Source organism: Henckelia pumila, chromosome 4 (genome assembly GCF_033568475.1).
Source record: "Henckelia pumila isolate YLH828 chromosome 4, ASM3356847v2, whole genome shotgun sequence".
Classification (NCBI taxonomy): domain Eukaryota; kingdom Viridiplantae; phylum Streptophyta; class Magnoliopsida; order Lamiales; family Gesneriaceae; genus Henckelia; species Henckelia pumila.
In genome coordinates, this window is record NC_133123.1 from 163308545 (window position 1) to 163325084 (window position 16540).

Here is a 16540-nt window from a genome sequence, read left to right on the forward strand (position 1 = left end):
GGGAATATGAACTTGTCGAACATCCTCCACAATACCCCGTGGGTATGTGATACTTCGATCTGCTAGTTGTAACGTGATGGTGGTCGCTCTGACTTCGCCAAGCTCCAAAGTCCAGTAAACAGAAAACGGCATCAAATTTATACTTGCTCCTAAATCACATAAAGCTCGATTTACTTTAGAACCACCAATAAAACAAGGGATAGTAAAACTCCTTGGATCCTTAAGCTTTTGTGGTAAATTTTTCTGCAGGATGGCACTGCACTCTTCTGTCAGATTCACCACTTCATTGTCTTGCAGTCTCCTCTTCTTGGACATCACATCTTTGATGAACTTGGCGTAATTGGGCATTTGTTCCAAGGTATCTGCAAACAGAATATTTATGTGTATCTTCTTGATGATATATAGGAACTTGGAAAATTGCTCATCAAGTGCTTTCTTCTTAAACCGCTATGGGTATGGAAGCTGTGGCTTGTACATCGGTTTTGAAACTGTTTCTTTCTTGGGCTATTCAACAACGATTTCTTCGACCACTGATTCATCTTCTTCTTTTGCTCTGCTCTGCTCCTTAGCTTCTAACTTCTTACCACTTCTTAATTCCATTGCTTTGCACTGCTCTTTTGGATTCACTTCTGTATTGCTGGGAAATTGTCTTTGGTTTTGATCCTTTAAAGCGTTTTCCAGCTGTCCAATCTGTGTCTCCATGGATTTCATCATAGCCCCCAAACTACACATATGAGTCTCCATGCTGTCCATTCGAGTTTCAGTCCTCTCCATCCTCTTGTTAGACTCAGTGACATATGTAGCAACAACATCCTCCAATGACTCCTTTCCTTCCCCCTTGTTTGTATTGAATCACGGAGGGGGACTCAACACGTTTTTGTTGTTGGCATAGAAAAAATTCTCATGGTTACGTAAACTAGGATAAGTATTGGGCGGAGGGTTACCTCGATAAATTCCATAGCCTCTAGGATTTATATATTGAGCTTCCTCAGGTGGATGAGATTCTTATATGGCAACCGACACACCTGCAGGTTCTGCTATATTCACCTTGTTCAGAGGAGCAACTTGTGTACTCAACGCAGATAGCAGTGCAGTGATGCATGTGAGAGGATCAACACTATACACTCCCTTATTGACTCCCATACGTTCCGATGGCCATTGATAACTATTGATAGTCATTTGTTCCAGCATCTCATAGGCCTGAATGGGGTCATTGGCAAATATGGTACCCCCAGCAGTAGAGTCCACGGACATCCTTGTAGGCGTATTCAACCTATTGTAGAAAAGCTCTATTTCTTCCTAATCTGCAAAATTATGATTAGGACAACACCTTAACAAATATTTGTACCTTTCCCATGCCTCATATAGCTGTTTTGAATCATGCTGTTGAAAGGTACTGATCTCAATATTCAGCTGGGTGGACTTGGCCGGTGGAAAATACTTTGCTAAAAATTTCACAGCCATTTCCTCCCAAGTTGTTATGCTTCCTAGCGGCAATGACTGCAACCATCGTCCTTGAGAGAAAAAGGAAACAAGCATAAACGTATTATATCCTCAGAAACTGTGAGACCTCGATTCTAAACATCTAATCTCGGTAATTAAACAACAATTAGTCCAAACTAATATCCAATAATCAAAGCAAAAATTATTATTATTTTTTTGAAACAGTTCTCCGCTCGATCGGTAAGATCTTACCGATCGAGCGAGCCAAAAACTTAAAAGGTTCTGCCCGAGAAAACCAGCCCTCGCTCGATCCGCAAGATCTTGCGGATCGAGCAAGCCACAAAATTTAAAATAGAGAACTGCAACGCTTGCCCTCGCTCGATTGGTGATATTCTACCGATCGAGCGACGACAGAAACAGGGCAAAAAAATAACAGAATTCATGCTAGAAACTTGAGTCCAAAACCCACAAAATAATATCATGCATTGCAATCACAAGTTCTCCAACTAATACATGAAGTTCTAGGGTTACACAACCAGTCAAAAGTAATGGATTGTAACGAAAATCTTTAAACACAGCTCACATAATCAATACAACAACAAAACGAAGTTCGATATCTAAACATGTTCCAATACAACAAGGTAGACATGCTGACACGACTTTCTAAATCGAGTCTCACTACTAGCTCTCCCTCTTGCTGCTAGCCAGGCCTACGCTGACTTGGTCCTGCCCCACCTGTTGCCAAGTACACATACAAAACAAAGCAACAGCCGTATAACCGGTGAGAAAGATAATCCCAGTAAAAGCAACATAGCAAGTAATAAATTCAATAAACATGCTTTCAAGGTAACAAGAAATCAATGTTAATGTAATGAATGCATGTCTTTAAAACAGGTTATCAAATCTGATAAACGAGGGATTGCTGCTGTGCTTTTGGGATCCCGAGGATGAGATCACGTAACAACTCACCGACTCTCCCAATCGAGGTGGTTCCACGTATCCCACTCCTCTAGACTTTGAGCAACCATAATGAGTATGCTAGCACTAGGCGAAAGGACTACGACCTAGGCCACTCAATCATAGTTCCCAAACGTCTAAAACAAAAAGGGCGGTTCTGCCCGCTGTAAACAAAGTAGGCTCAAGATGAATGCATAGCATAAATATAAGCAAAAGTCACATAACGAAACTCAATCAACCAACAAATACAAGTTCCACTTGCTAGAACAAATATTGATGCAATATGTGATTTGAAAACGAAAACTCGAGAACCAACTGTCTCGAGTATGCTATCCCGCGACGATGACTGCTTTTACCTTTCAAGGCAAGTAGTTCCAATCTCTGGAAAGCTACAACAAAAGATTGTATCAACATCTATACAACCTAAACAACAAACGACGACTCAAGGAAAACTCTTTACCGATCTTCGTCCAACTCTTGGCGAACAATGCTGCTAACACGGGGCTCGACAAACTCCAACGAATCTGTACAAAGACAAGAGTTGATCAACAACTATGATCACTCACAAGCCAAAGCTTCAATCAATACAAAAACGATTTGAAATCTCCAAAACTCAAACCGACGGCATAACGACTATAACTGAACAAACCGACAACGCAGACAGCAGTTCAATAGCGATAAAAACTCATAACAATGCTAATATAACCTTAACAAGGCAATCCAAACAAATCTCAAAATCATTATTCTCGAAAATGGCTTCCAAAAATCACAACAAATCCAAACGTTGCTCTAATTCAAAACCGACAGATAATAAACGATCATAACTCTGTCAAGAATGACATACTAGAATCTAGATCGATTCTAAAAACCTCCGAAAAACAAAACATATCCGATCAGAGAAATACTTACGGTATAACGGAGCTCTCACTGCAGTGATCACTAATCTGCCTTCAGAAATAATTTCCAACGGCTAGATCGAGCTCGGACTGAAATCTAGAAGCTTGGAAAAGGCCTTGGGGCGCCTTTAATGGTGGAACACGGTTGGGAGAGATGAAGGGAGGTGAAGAAGACTACTCCCAAGCCATTCAAGTTGTAGATAATATATTAAGATCAAAATTTGCGTTTTAGTCCCTGAAATTTCCAAAATTTGCAAAAAGGACCCTGATCAAAATCAAATCAACTCGAGAACTCTGTAATCTCTGATTAACTCAAATAAACTCATTTAAGATAAAAACGGGGCGTTACAGAAACACCATTCATTTTTACCGTATCAGTAATCTCTAGGAAGGTGTGCAAGTGTAGGTGAGGATCAGCTGGGGTGCTTCCATTAAATTGGTTCTGCTGAACCATGTTGATTAATGCCGGCTTCAACTCGAAGTTGTTGGCATTTATTGTCCCTCGAGCGATTCTAGAATAGTGAGCCTGGATCGCCGGCATGAAATGATCTCTGATTGGCACCAAGGGCAATTCATTGAGATTTTCTTCAGCCATGTTCTGTTGTTCTTCTCTTCTTGCTCTTCTCAAAACACGTGCAGTTCTCTCGATCTCCGGATCAAATAGTAAAGAGTTTGCACTTTGAGATCTTCACATAAACTGCAATTAAGAACACAACAATTTATTAGTACTTAAAATAAAATAAATAAAATCTCTAAATTAAAACTTAGACTAATTGTTAATAATACTAAACAAAATAAAAAATTACTTCCCGGCAACAGCGCCAAAAACTTGTTGTGAAAAATACTCGCAAGCGTACGAGTGTCAAGTTTTAATATAGTGATAGAGAGAGTGTCGATCCCAAAAGGATTAAATTGAAAATATTCAATACTTGTCATTAAAATAGTCTTAATTTTATTTAGAAAAATAAACTTTAAATAGTTGCTGACAAATTAAATTAATAATGATGTTTGTAAAGCGTGCGCACACACAATCCTTAAGAGATTATCAAGTGAAGAGAAACAGTTTAGAGGTTTTGATTTCACCTAGTCTCGACAATGTTCATTCCTAATTAATCTATTTTCATGAGTTCATTTCAATTAATAACCAAGAACACATAGATTATACTATTTCCCTCTCCCGAGTATCAAATAGTGTGTATCAACCACCGATCAATTCTAATATCCCTATTGAGAATTTACGTGTAGTGATATGTATAAAATAATGTTCTTTCTAGGCTCTATTAAAGTTATAAGCTCTCCTGAGTCATATAAACAATTAATAGTGTGAATTCTATCGATCCTATTCTAAATCCCCTCTCCCGAGTGCCGTATTCTGAATAAATATGACAAATCAATTTATGGCCAGTAAATTGAAAAGAATATCAAAACTAGAATCACAATTAATTTAGAAGAACTCAATTCAATAAAATCAATAATTCATAAACACGTCTTGACCAGGTTACATCAACCTCTAGAATTAAAAAGTTTAGTTCATAGTAAAATTAAAAACAACCCAAATCATATTTAATAATTCAAAAATAATTCCACAATCAAAAGAAATAAATAAAGAAGAAATAACAAAGCCATAGTCTTTCTTCCGTGTCCGATTGAAAAGCTCCATCTTTGTCAAGCAATCTTCAATTCACTATCTAAAAATCTCACAAAGTTTTCTCTCAAAAGTGTTCTTGTGTGCGGCGGCTAGACTCCCCCAATTAGGTCTGAAAAACTTCCTTAAATACTCCCTAAAAATCGTCCAAAATAAGACCAAAGATATCCAAAAGTTTCCAAAATTACAGAAACACTTCTTTAGATAATCAGCGATGCGCGGGCGCGCCTCCTTTTTGCGCGGGCGTGCATGAAGTTCTGTCTTTACAATTCAAACATCTTGAGCACGTGCGGGCACACGTCATTCCTGGGGCGGGCGCGCATAACTCTCTGGAATTTTCCCACACTTTCTTCAGTTAACGCGCGGGCGCGCAGAATCCAGGCGCAGGCGCGTATGCTGCTCGGGTCCATCTTCATCTTTTCTTCAAAATCTTGTACCATCTTCTCTCGCTTTGCATTTTTCTTTACTCCTTTGATTCCATCCATCAAAAATTCGGTAGTTGTTGTATCTCCTAACATCCAACACAAACAACATCAAATTCCACGTAATTCCGCTCGAAATCAAACAATTATCCAATAATATCAATACAAATTAAGTGCACAAAATGCACTTATCACATGGTAGAATTTCATAAAAATTACGTCAAAACGTAGCATTTAAAGACGTGATCGCAAATATATGATCAATCAGAAATTTTACCGGGTGGATCAATTTTTATCGGAGCTTGAAAGGTTGAAAATGGACTTGGAACCCTTCTCCTTCTTCTCTCGGTTTTCTTGGCTGACTGGGCTGAGATTCTGATGCATTCTATTCCAATTTACACTTTTTTATGACCAAGTTGCAAGGAAATTTCATTTTGGCCCCTGAACTTTGGCCTAATTGCAAATCAGTCCCCGGACAAGCGATTTAATTCAATTTCAATCCTAAATAATTTAAGTATAGTATAATTTAATTATAAACTCTAAATATTCTCAAATTAAATTTTCTCGGATTAAAATTAAATCATTTCGGACCTTGTCGCATTTTAGTCCTTGAATTTCTCAATATTTGAAAATTGGCCCTTGCTCGGATTTCATCCTCAAAGTCAATCCTTGATATTTATAATCTTGGAATTTACATCTTATATTCCATAAATATCAATTCAAATATTTTCAATCTTTTAATTTGAGAATTCCGGATATTAAAATCTTAAAATCCAAAAAATCTTCAAATTAAATATTTTTGACCCGAAATTTAAATCTCTAATTCTGACATTTCTCAAATTCACATTTTCTCATATTCAGAATGTAAATCTTAAACCTCGTAATTAATAACTTAATATTTTCAGGCCTTACAATTCCTCTCATCTAAGGAATGATTTCGTCCTCGAAATCGCATTCGATCTTACTGCTGATTCTCGTACGCTGTATAGCTAACTGAAGTAATACTTACTTCAATTCTGTGAGCTTTAGATATCTATTATGATATCTTCTCTTCTATAGTATCTTTTTCTTCTTTCTGATCGCTTCTGCAATCATATCTATTTTCATTAACATATAATCACTGAGTCAACTTATATCTAAGTTGATTTTTCTCCTGATCTAACTCTGCATCGGTTAGTCTGCTTCTCTTAAAATCTTATCGGTTTCTACTTTATCTGAATTGAATGCGCATACATATTCTAGCTTATATTCTTCATCCAATGCATATGGATAACAATTCATCTATCTGACAATTTGAGATTGAGTATTAATCAATAAGCTAGATCAAATACTCACAGGGATCAATTATTATTTCACTACTGAAATATCTTTCTGAACCTAATGATGCTCGGGAAAGAACTTCTTTTCTGATCATTCTGTTCAGGCTTCAAAATTTATATCTGTTGCTCATTTGCTAACTCTATCTATGCTAATCTGTTCTTATCCTGTTAAAATCAATCTTCACATTCTCTATCTTTTCTTGACTCATATCTGGTCTGATAGCTGATATTTCTAAAATATCATTTCAATCTAAAGATAATTCTGCTTTTCTTATCATATAAAAATCAAAATACTGTCTCTATATCTATCAGATAGTTGTCACAGGAATTATAGTAATCAAGTGGCAAATAATCAATCAACTAGTAACGAATCTAGTACTATAGTTCTGAGCATATCCTCGGAAATCTGGGTAATCACATTTGATAGTCCACTAATCAGATGATGGTATAAAGAAATCTCATACAACCAAACACTCAGAAAATCTGACAATCAGTGCCACAATCTAGAAAACAAATCTATAGTCTCTATATCGACAATAGATTTCAATAATTCCTGTAATCGGATCATCTTGCTAACTTCGTAACAAGTATCTCTTTATGTTTGTATCATGTCTAATACAACATATTCTTGAATCTGTCGAAATCTACTACAATCTAAATCGCAAAATCATGACGATTTGAATAGATTCGAACTAAAAGATTTCACAAAGTTGATCTTCTTTCAGCTCTTATGTAACTAATCTATTACAGAAATCACTTGGGTTCTTCTTTTCTGCTTCTTTTATTGGAATTTTAGTATTGGTAATGTTAATTCTGTCGTATCTGCTTTCATTTCTTTCACCAATACTGATTTACAAGTAATGACTACATGTAAGTCATACATGTTTAGACAACTGAATGGATATTAAATCTGTTGTCATATGCCTCTTTCAAAATCTGATATTCCATATCTAGAATATCTGGCATCATCAAGCGATTATTCACCACAAAATTCATCTGTTCTGATCTGTTGTCTTGTCTCATATCTTAATCTAGCGTTCTCAATCAAATTTTGATTGCTTGATCTAATATCAATGTTGTTTTTATCTTTCCAAACCAATCGATTTTATCTTGGATTGCAACAATTCTGATTGTTTGAGTATCTGTCTAGCAACTCACGTATAAAAATTACAGATCTGTAATCACTCGATCAAGCATTCATCTACTTTTTTTCTTTCTATTTCTCAAGTACTAGAAAATCATGCAATCAACCCATAAATATTGTGGATACTTTGAATATGAATTTCTATCAGTTACGAGCCAAAAACTTCAAATTATATTGAATATACACATCAAATAATCAATGATTCTCAAATTCGAATCAAAGGAACTCGCTTAAGGAAATGTCAGTCAAAATAAAATATTTTGAATGACTGCGAGTGAATCAAAGCAGACTCTAGCAAAAGAATAAGAGTCAATCAAAATCGATCGAGGTCAAATAACACAACCTCAGAATCGATATCAAGAAATTCAAGAATCATGATTTCTATGATGTAATAGCTTCATCAACATTGAAGAGAAAGCTCAGCTGCAACTGATTTTTCTTATTCTCTATTGACATGAGTTTAGCTATTAATTCCCTTTTGACAATAGTCGAATATTATCTTTTCGACTTAACTTGTTGTCATAGAATTAATAATCACTTCGGTACTAGAATAATTCTTTGCTAATCAATATTCTGCTGTTTTTGGAGTTCTTCTGTAGCACCTAGGATTTCATAATTTAAATTCCATGCCTAAAATTATTTTTTTAATAATTATGATTTTTAATTGCTTGGAATTAATTGCTTAAGTTTCCTGTAAAGTCTAAGTGCTCAAATATTTTAATTTATTTATTATTGAAATTTTTGAGACAGTGACTTCCGGTTTCGGTATTCGACGATGGTGGATTTTGGCGGTAAATTCCAAGATTGTTATTTTAAAAGTTTAGTAGGGAGGTAGGAGGAAATTAGATGAGAGTTTGAAAGTTAAAAGTTTTCGGGTATTAGAAATCATTTTCTTATTATTGCAATATTGGGCTTATTCTTTAACTTTTCAAAAGTTAGAATTTTCATAAACCCGGATTAGTATAACCCAATTTAATATTTTTAATTTGGGGTTTTTAAACTTAGGAATTTTATTAGTGTAAGTTAGTAGGCAAAAGTTGTAGTACTTTAAAGTTGTACTTTTAAAGCAACACTCACACCTACTTTTAAATACTTACACCTATACTTACACACACAAGTACACACTACACACTCAAACTTTTAAAACACACTTAAATCATTTTATTTGCAAACCCTAGCCACCCAACCCCTTGAAGCCTCCCCCTCTCCTCATTTCTCTCCTTCCCTTCGGCCGATCCCATCCTTGGTGTTCCAGCCGCCACCGCCGCCGACGCCGGGAGGTCTTCTAGGGAGGTCCATCTAGCTGTGGTTCGAAGAGTTCCAGCCCTTTTTCCCTCCCTTGGTTTGATTTCTTTGTATTTTAAAGTGAAGGCAAGTATAAGCTTTCCTTGGGCTCTCAATCAAGTTATCTATGTTCTTGTGTTTATGGTTCCATTAATTTTCGAAATTCCTAGAAATTTCAGCATGTTAGGTTCAATTTTTACCTATTTTTCAGCATGTTAATATGTTATTTTCGAAAAATTGATGTATGCATTAAGTTTAAGGGGTTACATGGTGATTGTGATTGGAAAGTTGAGGTGTTTTGTTAGAATATGTGATTTTTGAAAAATCAAAAAGTTGTATGCCCCTTAAATTCAAAAGTTTTCATGTGTAAGGGCTGAAATTGAAGTGAGTTTGAAGCATTTTTATGATTTGCATTGGGCTTGATTGATTGTTCATGAGTTTGAGGCATTTTGGTGCATGATCATGTGATTTTCAAAATGTGGTGTTGGAGTGTGGTTGAGGGCTTCCTTAGTGTTTGTGGAAAGTCCTAAGACATGTCTATAGGAGTGTTTGGTGGTTTGGAAGGAGGTAGAGGCAAGGGAAATGGCTTGGGATGTTTTCCTCCAAGTAGAATGGTTGTAGGGTATTAATCTCCATGGGCAGGGCAGTCTGGTTTTGGGGCAGGGGAGTAACTGAATGAGGTCTGGGCATGGTTAGGGCTGTTCCTAGGTCTAGGTTATGATTTTTTGGTCGCATCGGTATAAAATGGGCTTGTTTCGGTTAAGTATTCAATGAGTTATGGGTCTTTGAAGTCGAGGTGTCGGTGTAGAATTTTAGGAGGAAAAAGGGGTTGTCAAATGAGGTTACAAATTAGACCTATGGTTAGTTTGTAGTGTTAGGAGAGTGTCGGTTCGAGCGGGGTCTAATTCGGTTAAGGTAAGATTGAGTTAAGGGCTTTTTAGTGTGCTTACTCGGGTTATGCCTTGGTTGCGGAAAATAGAGTTAAGGTTGGGTAGTAGCTGTGAGACCCCGATTCTAATCATTTAATCAAAAGTTAATCTTATCGAGAACCATTCAAAGTCCAAAAGATAAGACATCAAATGAAAATAAAAAAAAAATATTTATTTTTCTTGTGAACAGCACTGCGCTCGATCCTATAAAAGTTCAGGATTGAGCGCACCATATTTTGAAACTCTCTGGCAAGAAAAAAATATGTGCCGCGCTCGATCCGGCAAAAAGCCAGGATCGAGCGCACCATTTTGTGCAAGTCTCTGCCTCAAATAAAAAGGGGGCCGCGCTTGATCCCACGAACTCGTGCGATCGAGTGCATGGTCTGCCCAGAAAATCTTAAAATTCAGAACATGCACTTCTATTCCAATCATCAATTCAACTCAATCTAGATGATCATAATTAATAAACAACAACATGCAACCATGCTTAAACATCATTCAACATACATGGTAGTTCTAGAGTTATACATTTCTTCGGCGAAGAGAACATGCATCGGTTTTAGGTTCGACACAAATACAACCTAAAACAAAAGACTAGATTGACATGCTCTTCCGTTCTAAACCGAAGTCTCACTTCTAATCTTCGATCTCAATCTGTCCTTGTCGTCTCTGACTCGGTCCTGTCCCACCTGTTGCCATGCACACATACAAAAACAAGACAACAACCGGATAATCCGGTGAGAATACAATTCCCAGTAAAAGAGACAACATGCTATATCAAATAAACATATCAAACATGATATGCATCAATTCACCTCGTATATCAACTTCAGATATAATTCAAGTAATTCATTCAAGTACTGAATTAAAATAATATGCATGTCTTTAAAACTTCTGGATTATCAGACTCAGATAATCAAATGGAATTCTTCTTTCTTTCTTTCTTCTGTTTGGGATCCCGAGGTTAAAATATCCAACAATCACACCGACTACCCTCTCGAGGTGGACGAGGCATATTTTAATCCTTTAGACTCCGGAGCATTATAGAGAGTTATTTCCGCACATGTAGTAATTTGCCTACAAGGCCACTCAACTATAATCACCAGAACGTCTAATTCAAAATGAATAATCAATCGGGTCAATATGAATGCATATGTCATCTAGTGCATTCAAATATCATTTCAATAACCAATTCAAATAAGCATTCAATCATGATTTCAACTAAGCATTCAATCATGATTTCAAAAAGCATTCAATCATGCAAGTATGTGATTTTTTTGGAACACTCGAATCCAGTCTAATTCGAGTTAATCGTTCCATTCAAGTCTAAGTCGTCTTTTACCTTATTTGCTTCGAAGGTACTTCAATCTGAAAATCAATAATAAGGATAATAATCAATATCCAAACAAATTCATTCAAAACACAATCAAACTTCTTCGATTGATAAATAAGAAAATCGATCTTATACCGACTTCAATCTTCCAAACTGACCAAAGCTGCTATCTCGCAACTCTGTTGACTTCACTTCAATCTAACAGAAGAAGTCATAAGGATCAATATCGACATCAAAAGCTCAATCAAACTCGATACGATCAAAACATCGCAACGATATCCAAAACTCAAACTGACGGCATAACGGCTATATTCTGACAAACCGAAAATGCAGACATCATAATATCAATCAAATAAACTCATTCCAATCAACAAACATCCATTCCCGATCAATCCCAACACATCTCAAAATCCCCAAATTCCAAAATTCATAAGAAAATTCATATCAAATCCAATCGTCGTTATTTCTTCGAACCGTCTTAGATATACTATCACAGCTATCTCAAAATCATCCTCTCCGAATATAAATCAATTCTAAAGACATCCAAAAATTCAAATCTCTCAGAAATAAGATAAACTTACTTCCAAATGGAGCACTCGTCGCTGCGATCGCAGATATCAACTTCAGATCAAATTCCAACGGACGGATCGAGCTAAAATGGAAATCACAAAAGCTTGGAAGCTTTTCTCTCGCCTTCAATGGAGAGGAACCGATGAAGGGGATGAAGAGGGAACAAATGAGACTAAGTCAAACAAATTCCAAGACCAATCAATATAACAAATCCCATTTTTGCGTTTTAGTCCCTGAAAATTCCAAAAATTGCATTCTAGTCCCTGATCAAAATCGAATCGGCCCTCGACTTCTAAAATATCTGATAATATAAAATAAGGTCCATTAAGATAATTTTGGGGCGTTACAGTAGCACCTAGGGGCAGCCACTCTCAAACTTAACACCCACAATTTTTGTGTTGAGTTTCATTTCTCATAGTTGGATACATGTGTGCTTGAGTGTCGTCTTTGAGCTAAGCGAAATGTTACAAAGAAAGCCGCTTTTATTCATGCATGCTAAGTATTTTGAGCCGAGTCAAATAAGGAAAAAGAAAATATTTTTTTTGAACGAAGTGATTTGATTGTGACGAGAAAGGGTATTGATTGGTGGGGGATGCCTCACTCACATGCCATAGATGGGTAGATCGAGATCGGGAGACATCCCGGGATCCCTACCAAAATAGACGGGTAGTGTGAGATCGGGAGAAATCTCGGGATCCCTACCAAATGACAGATAAAGGGGTAAGTCGCATCGGGAGGAATCTCAGCATCTTGCCAGCATAGTGCACTGTAACCATTGATCGATCAAAACAGAGGGTCACAATTCAAGGATCTTAGTTTACAGTTTCAGTTTCATTATCAGTTTGACTCGTCTTAATTTATTCAGTTCTCAGTCATGCATGAGTTTCAGTTAAGTTAAGAAAGTTCAAGAGTTTCATAGCGTGAGTTGGCGTGTGTTCATTGTTTACATGTTACCTCATTCTCTTGTAGCATACGCACTTTTACAGCTTAAGTTTCAAGTATATTATGTACTGTATTTTGAGTATTACCGCAGTTATTTTAAACCCTTGTTATTTCACTATTTGTACTTATTGGGTCATTAGGCTTACTATGCTTGTTTGTTTGCCAGGTGAGGAGGAGTTTCTAGGGACCGAGGGGCATGATCCTCGAGGTTGAGGTCACTGGCGGTGCAAGGCCCTATGACCGTTGTTGTTTTCATTAGTTCCGCATAAGACTCTGTTTTGAAATAAAGAATTTTACTATGAGTACTTTCAGTATTAGCCAGGATGTGTTTTCCCTGTGCTTGAATTTTTTATGATTTGAAGTTTGTTATCGCTATTATTGAAACCGTGTGGGGTTGCCTTTATTTTCGAAGTTTATGATTATCGCAGCTTGTATTTCTTTTATCGCTTTTACTCCTTTATGTTAGAACTGCTGCGTCTGACAGGGCGTTTTTTTTATTTCCAAACAAGTCATGGCAATTTGTTTTTAAAATCCGCATTTTTCTTTATTTTTTAATTAAGATTAGAGGTAAGGGTCGTTTCAGTTGGTATCAGAGCACGGTCTTGGTTTGGGCTGTGCCTACTGTCGGTTGCCGAAACTCAAGGGATCTTGCCTCAAAGTCTGAAAGAATTATGTTTCACATATTGCTATTTGTTCAGATTAGTAGCATTAGTTTCCTAAATTATTTGAGCATGTTTAAGTTTAGATAAAAACTTTTTCTTAAGGCATGAAATTTAAATTTTTGGAATTTTAACTTGCGCACAGATGGTACCTCGACGTCATCCCCATGCATCTCCACTGCCGCCACCTCCTCTGCCCCTCCACCAGTTTATGTTGGGGTTCAGGCCGGCCTGGCTCATATCTTAGAGCAGCATGCCGAGGCCCCGAGGGCTAGACCTAGCATGGTTTATGAGAAGTTCAGGAAGATGGATCCTAAGGACTTCTTTGGGACTACGGATCCGATGTTAGCGGAGGGCTGGATTCGCTCGCTAGAGGCAATTTTCCGCTACATGGGGTTAGGAGATGCAGACCGAGTTTGTTGTATGACTTTCCTTCTCAAGGATGACGCCACCTTGTGGTTTGAGGGTGTGGAGAAGACTGTTGATGTTACCACACTGACTTGGGAAGCATTCAAGACTCTCTTCTATGAAAAGTACTTTATGGCTGAGGTAAGGGCGCAGTTGAAGAAAGACTTCATGAGTCTCCGGCAGGGAGATTTGACTGTATCCGAGTTTGTTCGGAAATTTGAGAGAGGCTGCCACTTTGTGCAATTGATAGGGAATGATGAGGCGGAGAAGTTGCAGCACTTTGTTGCGTGTCTGAGGCCTACCATTCGTAGGGATGTGATGATGATTGAGCCAGCGGATTATGCAGCTGCCGTCAGGAAAGCTATAAGGTCCGAGCAGTCCTTGAAGGACATAAGTGCCGAGGTTCATAGCAAGACGACCTTCACTCATTAGGGTCACCAGCAGCAGCATGGCAAGAAGCCATATCAGGGACAGCAGAGGCCCCAGGGGCACCATCAGGCCCAGAGACCCGCTCCTCCTAGGGCTGAGGATAAGCCTATTTGCCAGACATGCCACCGTCCACACTTTGGGAAGTGCTTGAAGGAAGCAGGAGTGTGTTTCAAATGGAAGAAGCCTGGTCATCTAGCTAAAGTCTGCCCAGAGTTGAGGAGGCCCGTGCAGGGTCGAGTGTTCGTGATGCAGGACGAGGAGGCCGACCCAGACACCACACTCATCACAGGTAACATCTTAAGTTTTTGGGTTTAGTGCAGTAAACGATTCACTACCGCATGTGATTTTAAGATTTCTTATTTGGGGTCAATAATTTTATAGCATGTTGCATGTTTGGAGAACTTGACTGTAATAGCATGCGTAGTATCTTATTTGGGATTTGATGACCTAGAATGAGTCTAAGTAGAACTTGTGTTATTTAACTTCATTCTTTTCTGTGGATGTATTCACCGTTAATGCAGGTAGGATTGTAGTAGCTGGTGTAGCCACTAGAGCTTTGTTAGACTCGAGAGCTACACATTCTTTTATTTTGGAGGCATTTACCCATAAGCGGGGTATTGAGTGTGAAGAGTTGTTTGGTGGATTCACAGTGACCATCCCATCATGGGAAGAACTGTCCACGAGGAATATGGTGAAGAATCTTGAACTCTTACTGCAAGGGCAACTAGTGAGTGCCGATCTGATAGTGTTGCCCATGCCTGAGTTTGACTTGATACTTGGGATGGATTGGATGAGGAAGAACGCTGTGGTGATTGATTTTTAGCAGTGATCAGTGATGGTCCGACCTGAGGGAAAGGAACCATTCTGGCTCGAGGCTACTAGAAGTTCAAAGATGACTCAGCTTATATCTCTCATGCAAGCTAAACAGTTGGTGCATGATGGATGTGAGGCATTCTTAGCCAGTATATCTTTGTCAGAGTTGTCAGCTCATCCGGATGTTTCAGATGTGGAGGTAGTCAGGGATTTCGAGGATGTGTTTCCGGGTGATGTTGCAGGTATCCCACCTGATAGAGAAGTCGAGTTCTCTATCAACTGGATACCGGGTACTGTGCCAATATCTAAGGCACCATACAGACTAGATCCCACAAAAATGAATGAAGTGAAAGAGAAGATTGAAGAGTTGCTTGATAAAGGGTTCATACGCCCTAGCTTCTCTCCATGGGGCGCACCAGTCCTCTTTGTGAAAAAGGAAGGAAGTCTAAGATTGTGCATAGACTATCGAGGGTTGAATGATGTAACAGTGAAGAACAAGTACCCACTTCCTAGAATTGAGGATCTCTTTGATCCGTTACAAGGAGCCTCTGTATTTTCGAAGATTGATCTTCGTTCTGGATATCACCAGTTGAAGTTGAAGGAGTCTGATGAGTTCAAGACAACATTTAGGACTCGTTATGGCTACTACGAGTTTCTTGTGATGCCGTTTGGGATGACGAACGCGCCCGCGGTCTTCATGGATCTTATGAACCACGTGTTCCAGCCGTACTTGGATCAGTTTGTCATTGTCTTTATTGACGATATCCTCATTTACTCGAAGGATATTGAAGAACATACCCAGCATTTGAGAAACAATTCTAGGAGTACTCCGAGAGCGGAAGTTGTATGCTAAGTTCGAAAAGTGCGAATTTTGGTTAGAGAGGGTACCATTCTTGGGTCATATTATTTCCAAGGATGGAGTGGAAGTAGATCCCTCCAAGGTTCAAGCAGTGAAGGAGTGGTCTGTGCCAAGAAGCACATCGGAGATTTGCAGTTTTCTCAGATTGGCCGGGTACTATAGGAAGTTTATCAAGGGTTTTTCATCAATTGCGGTGCCTTTGACAGAATTGACCAAGAAGAATGCCAAGTTTATTTGGAAGCCAGAGTGTCAAGAGAGCTTTGATGTGTTGAAGGAAGCTCTCACGACAGCACCAGTGTTAGCTATGCCATCAGGAGAGGGAGATTTTGTGGTTTACACTGATGCTTCCAAGTTGGGAATTGGGGCAGTACTTATGCAGCGAGATAGGATTATCGCTTATGCTTCTAGGTAGTTGAAGGAGCATGAGATGAACTACCCTACTCATGATTTGGAGTTAGCAGCAGTGGTGTTCGCTCTCAAGATTTGGA

General features: G+C 38.2%; 1 protein-coding gene across 1 annotated transcript; it reads left to right on the top strand.

The window, feature by feature from the left end:
• The first annotated feature begins 12647 nt into the window (after positions 1 to 12647).
• Positions 12648 to 15203, top strand: LOC140862264 (uncharacterized). The gene is made up of 6 exons (XM_073265269.1): positions 12648 to 12662; positions 12912 to 12940; positions 13025 to 13092; positions 13689 to 14353; positions 14396 to 14669; positions 14902 to 15203. Exons 1-6 carry the CDS (start codon positions 12648 to 12650, stop codon positions 15201 to 15203), a joined length of 1353 nt encoding a protein of 450 aa, XP_073121370.1.
• The last annotated feature ends 1337 nt before the right edge of the window (positions 15204 to 16540 follow it).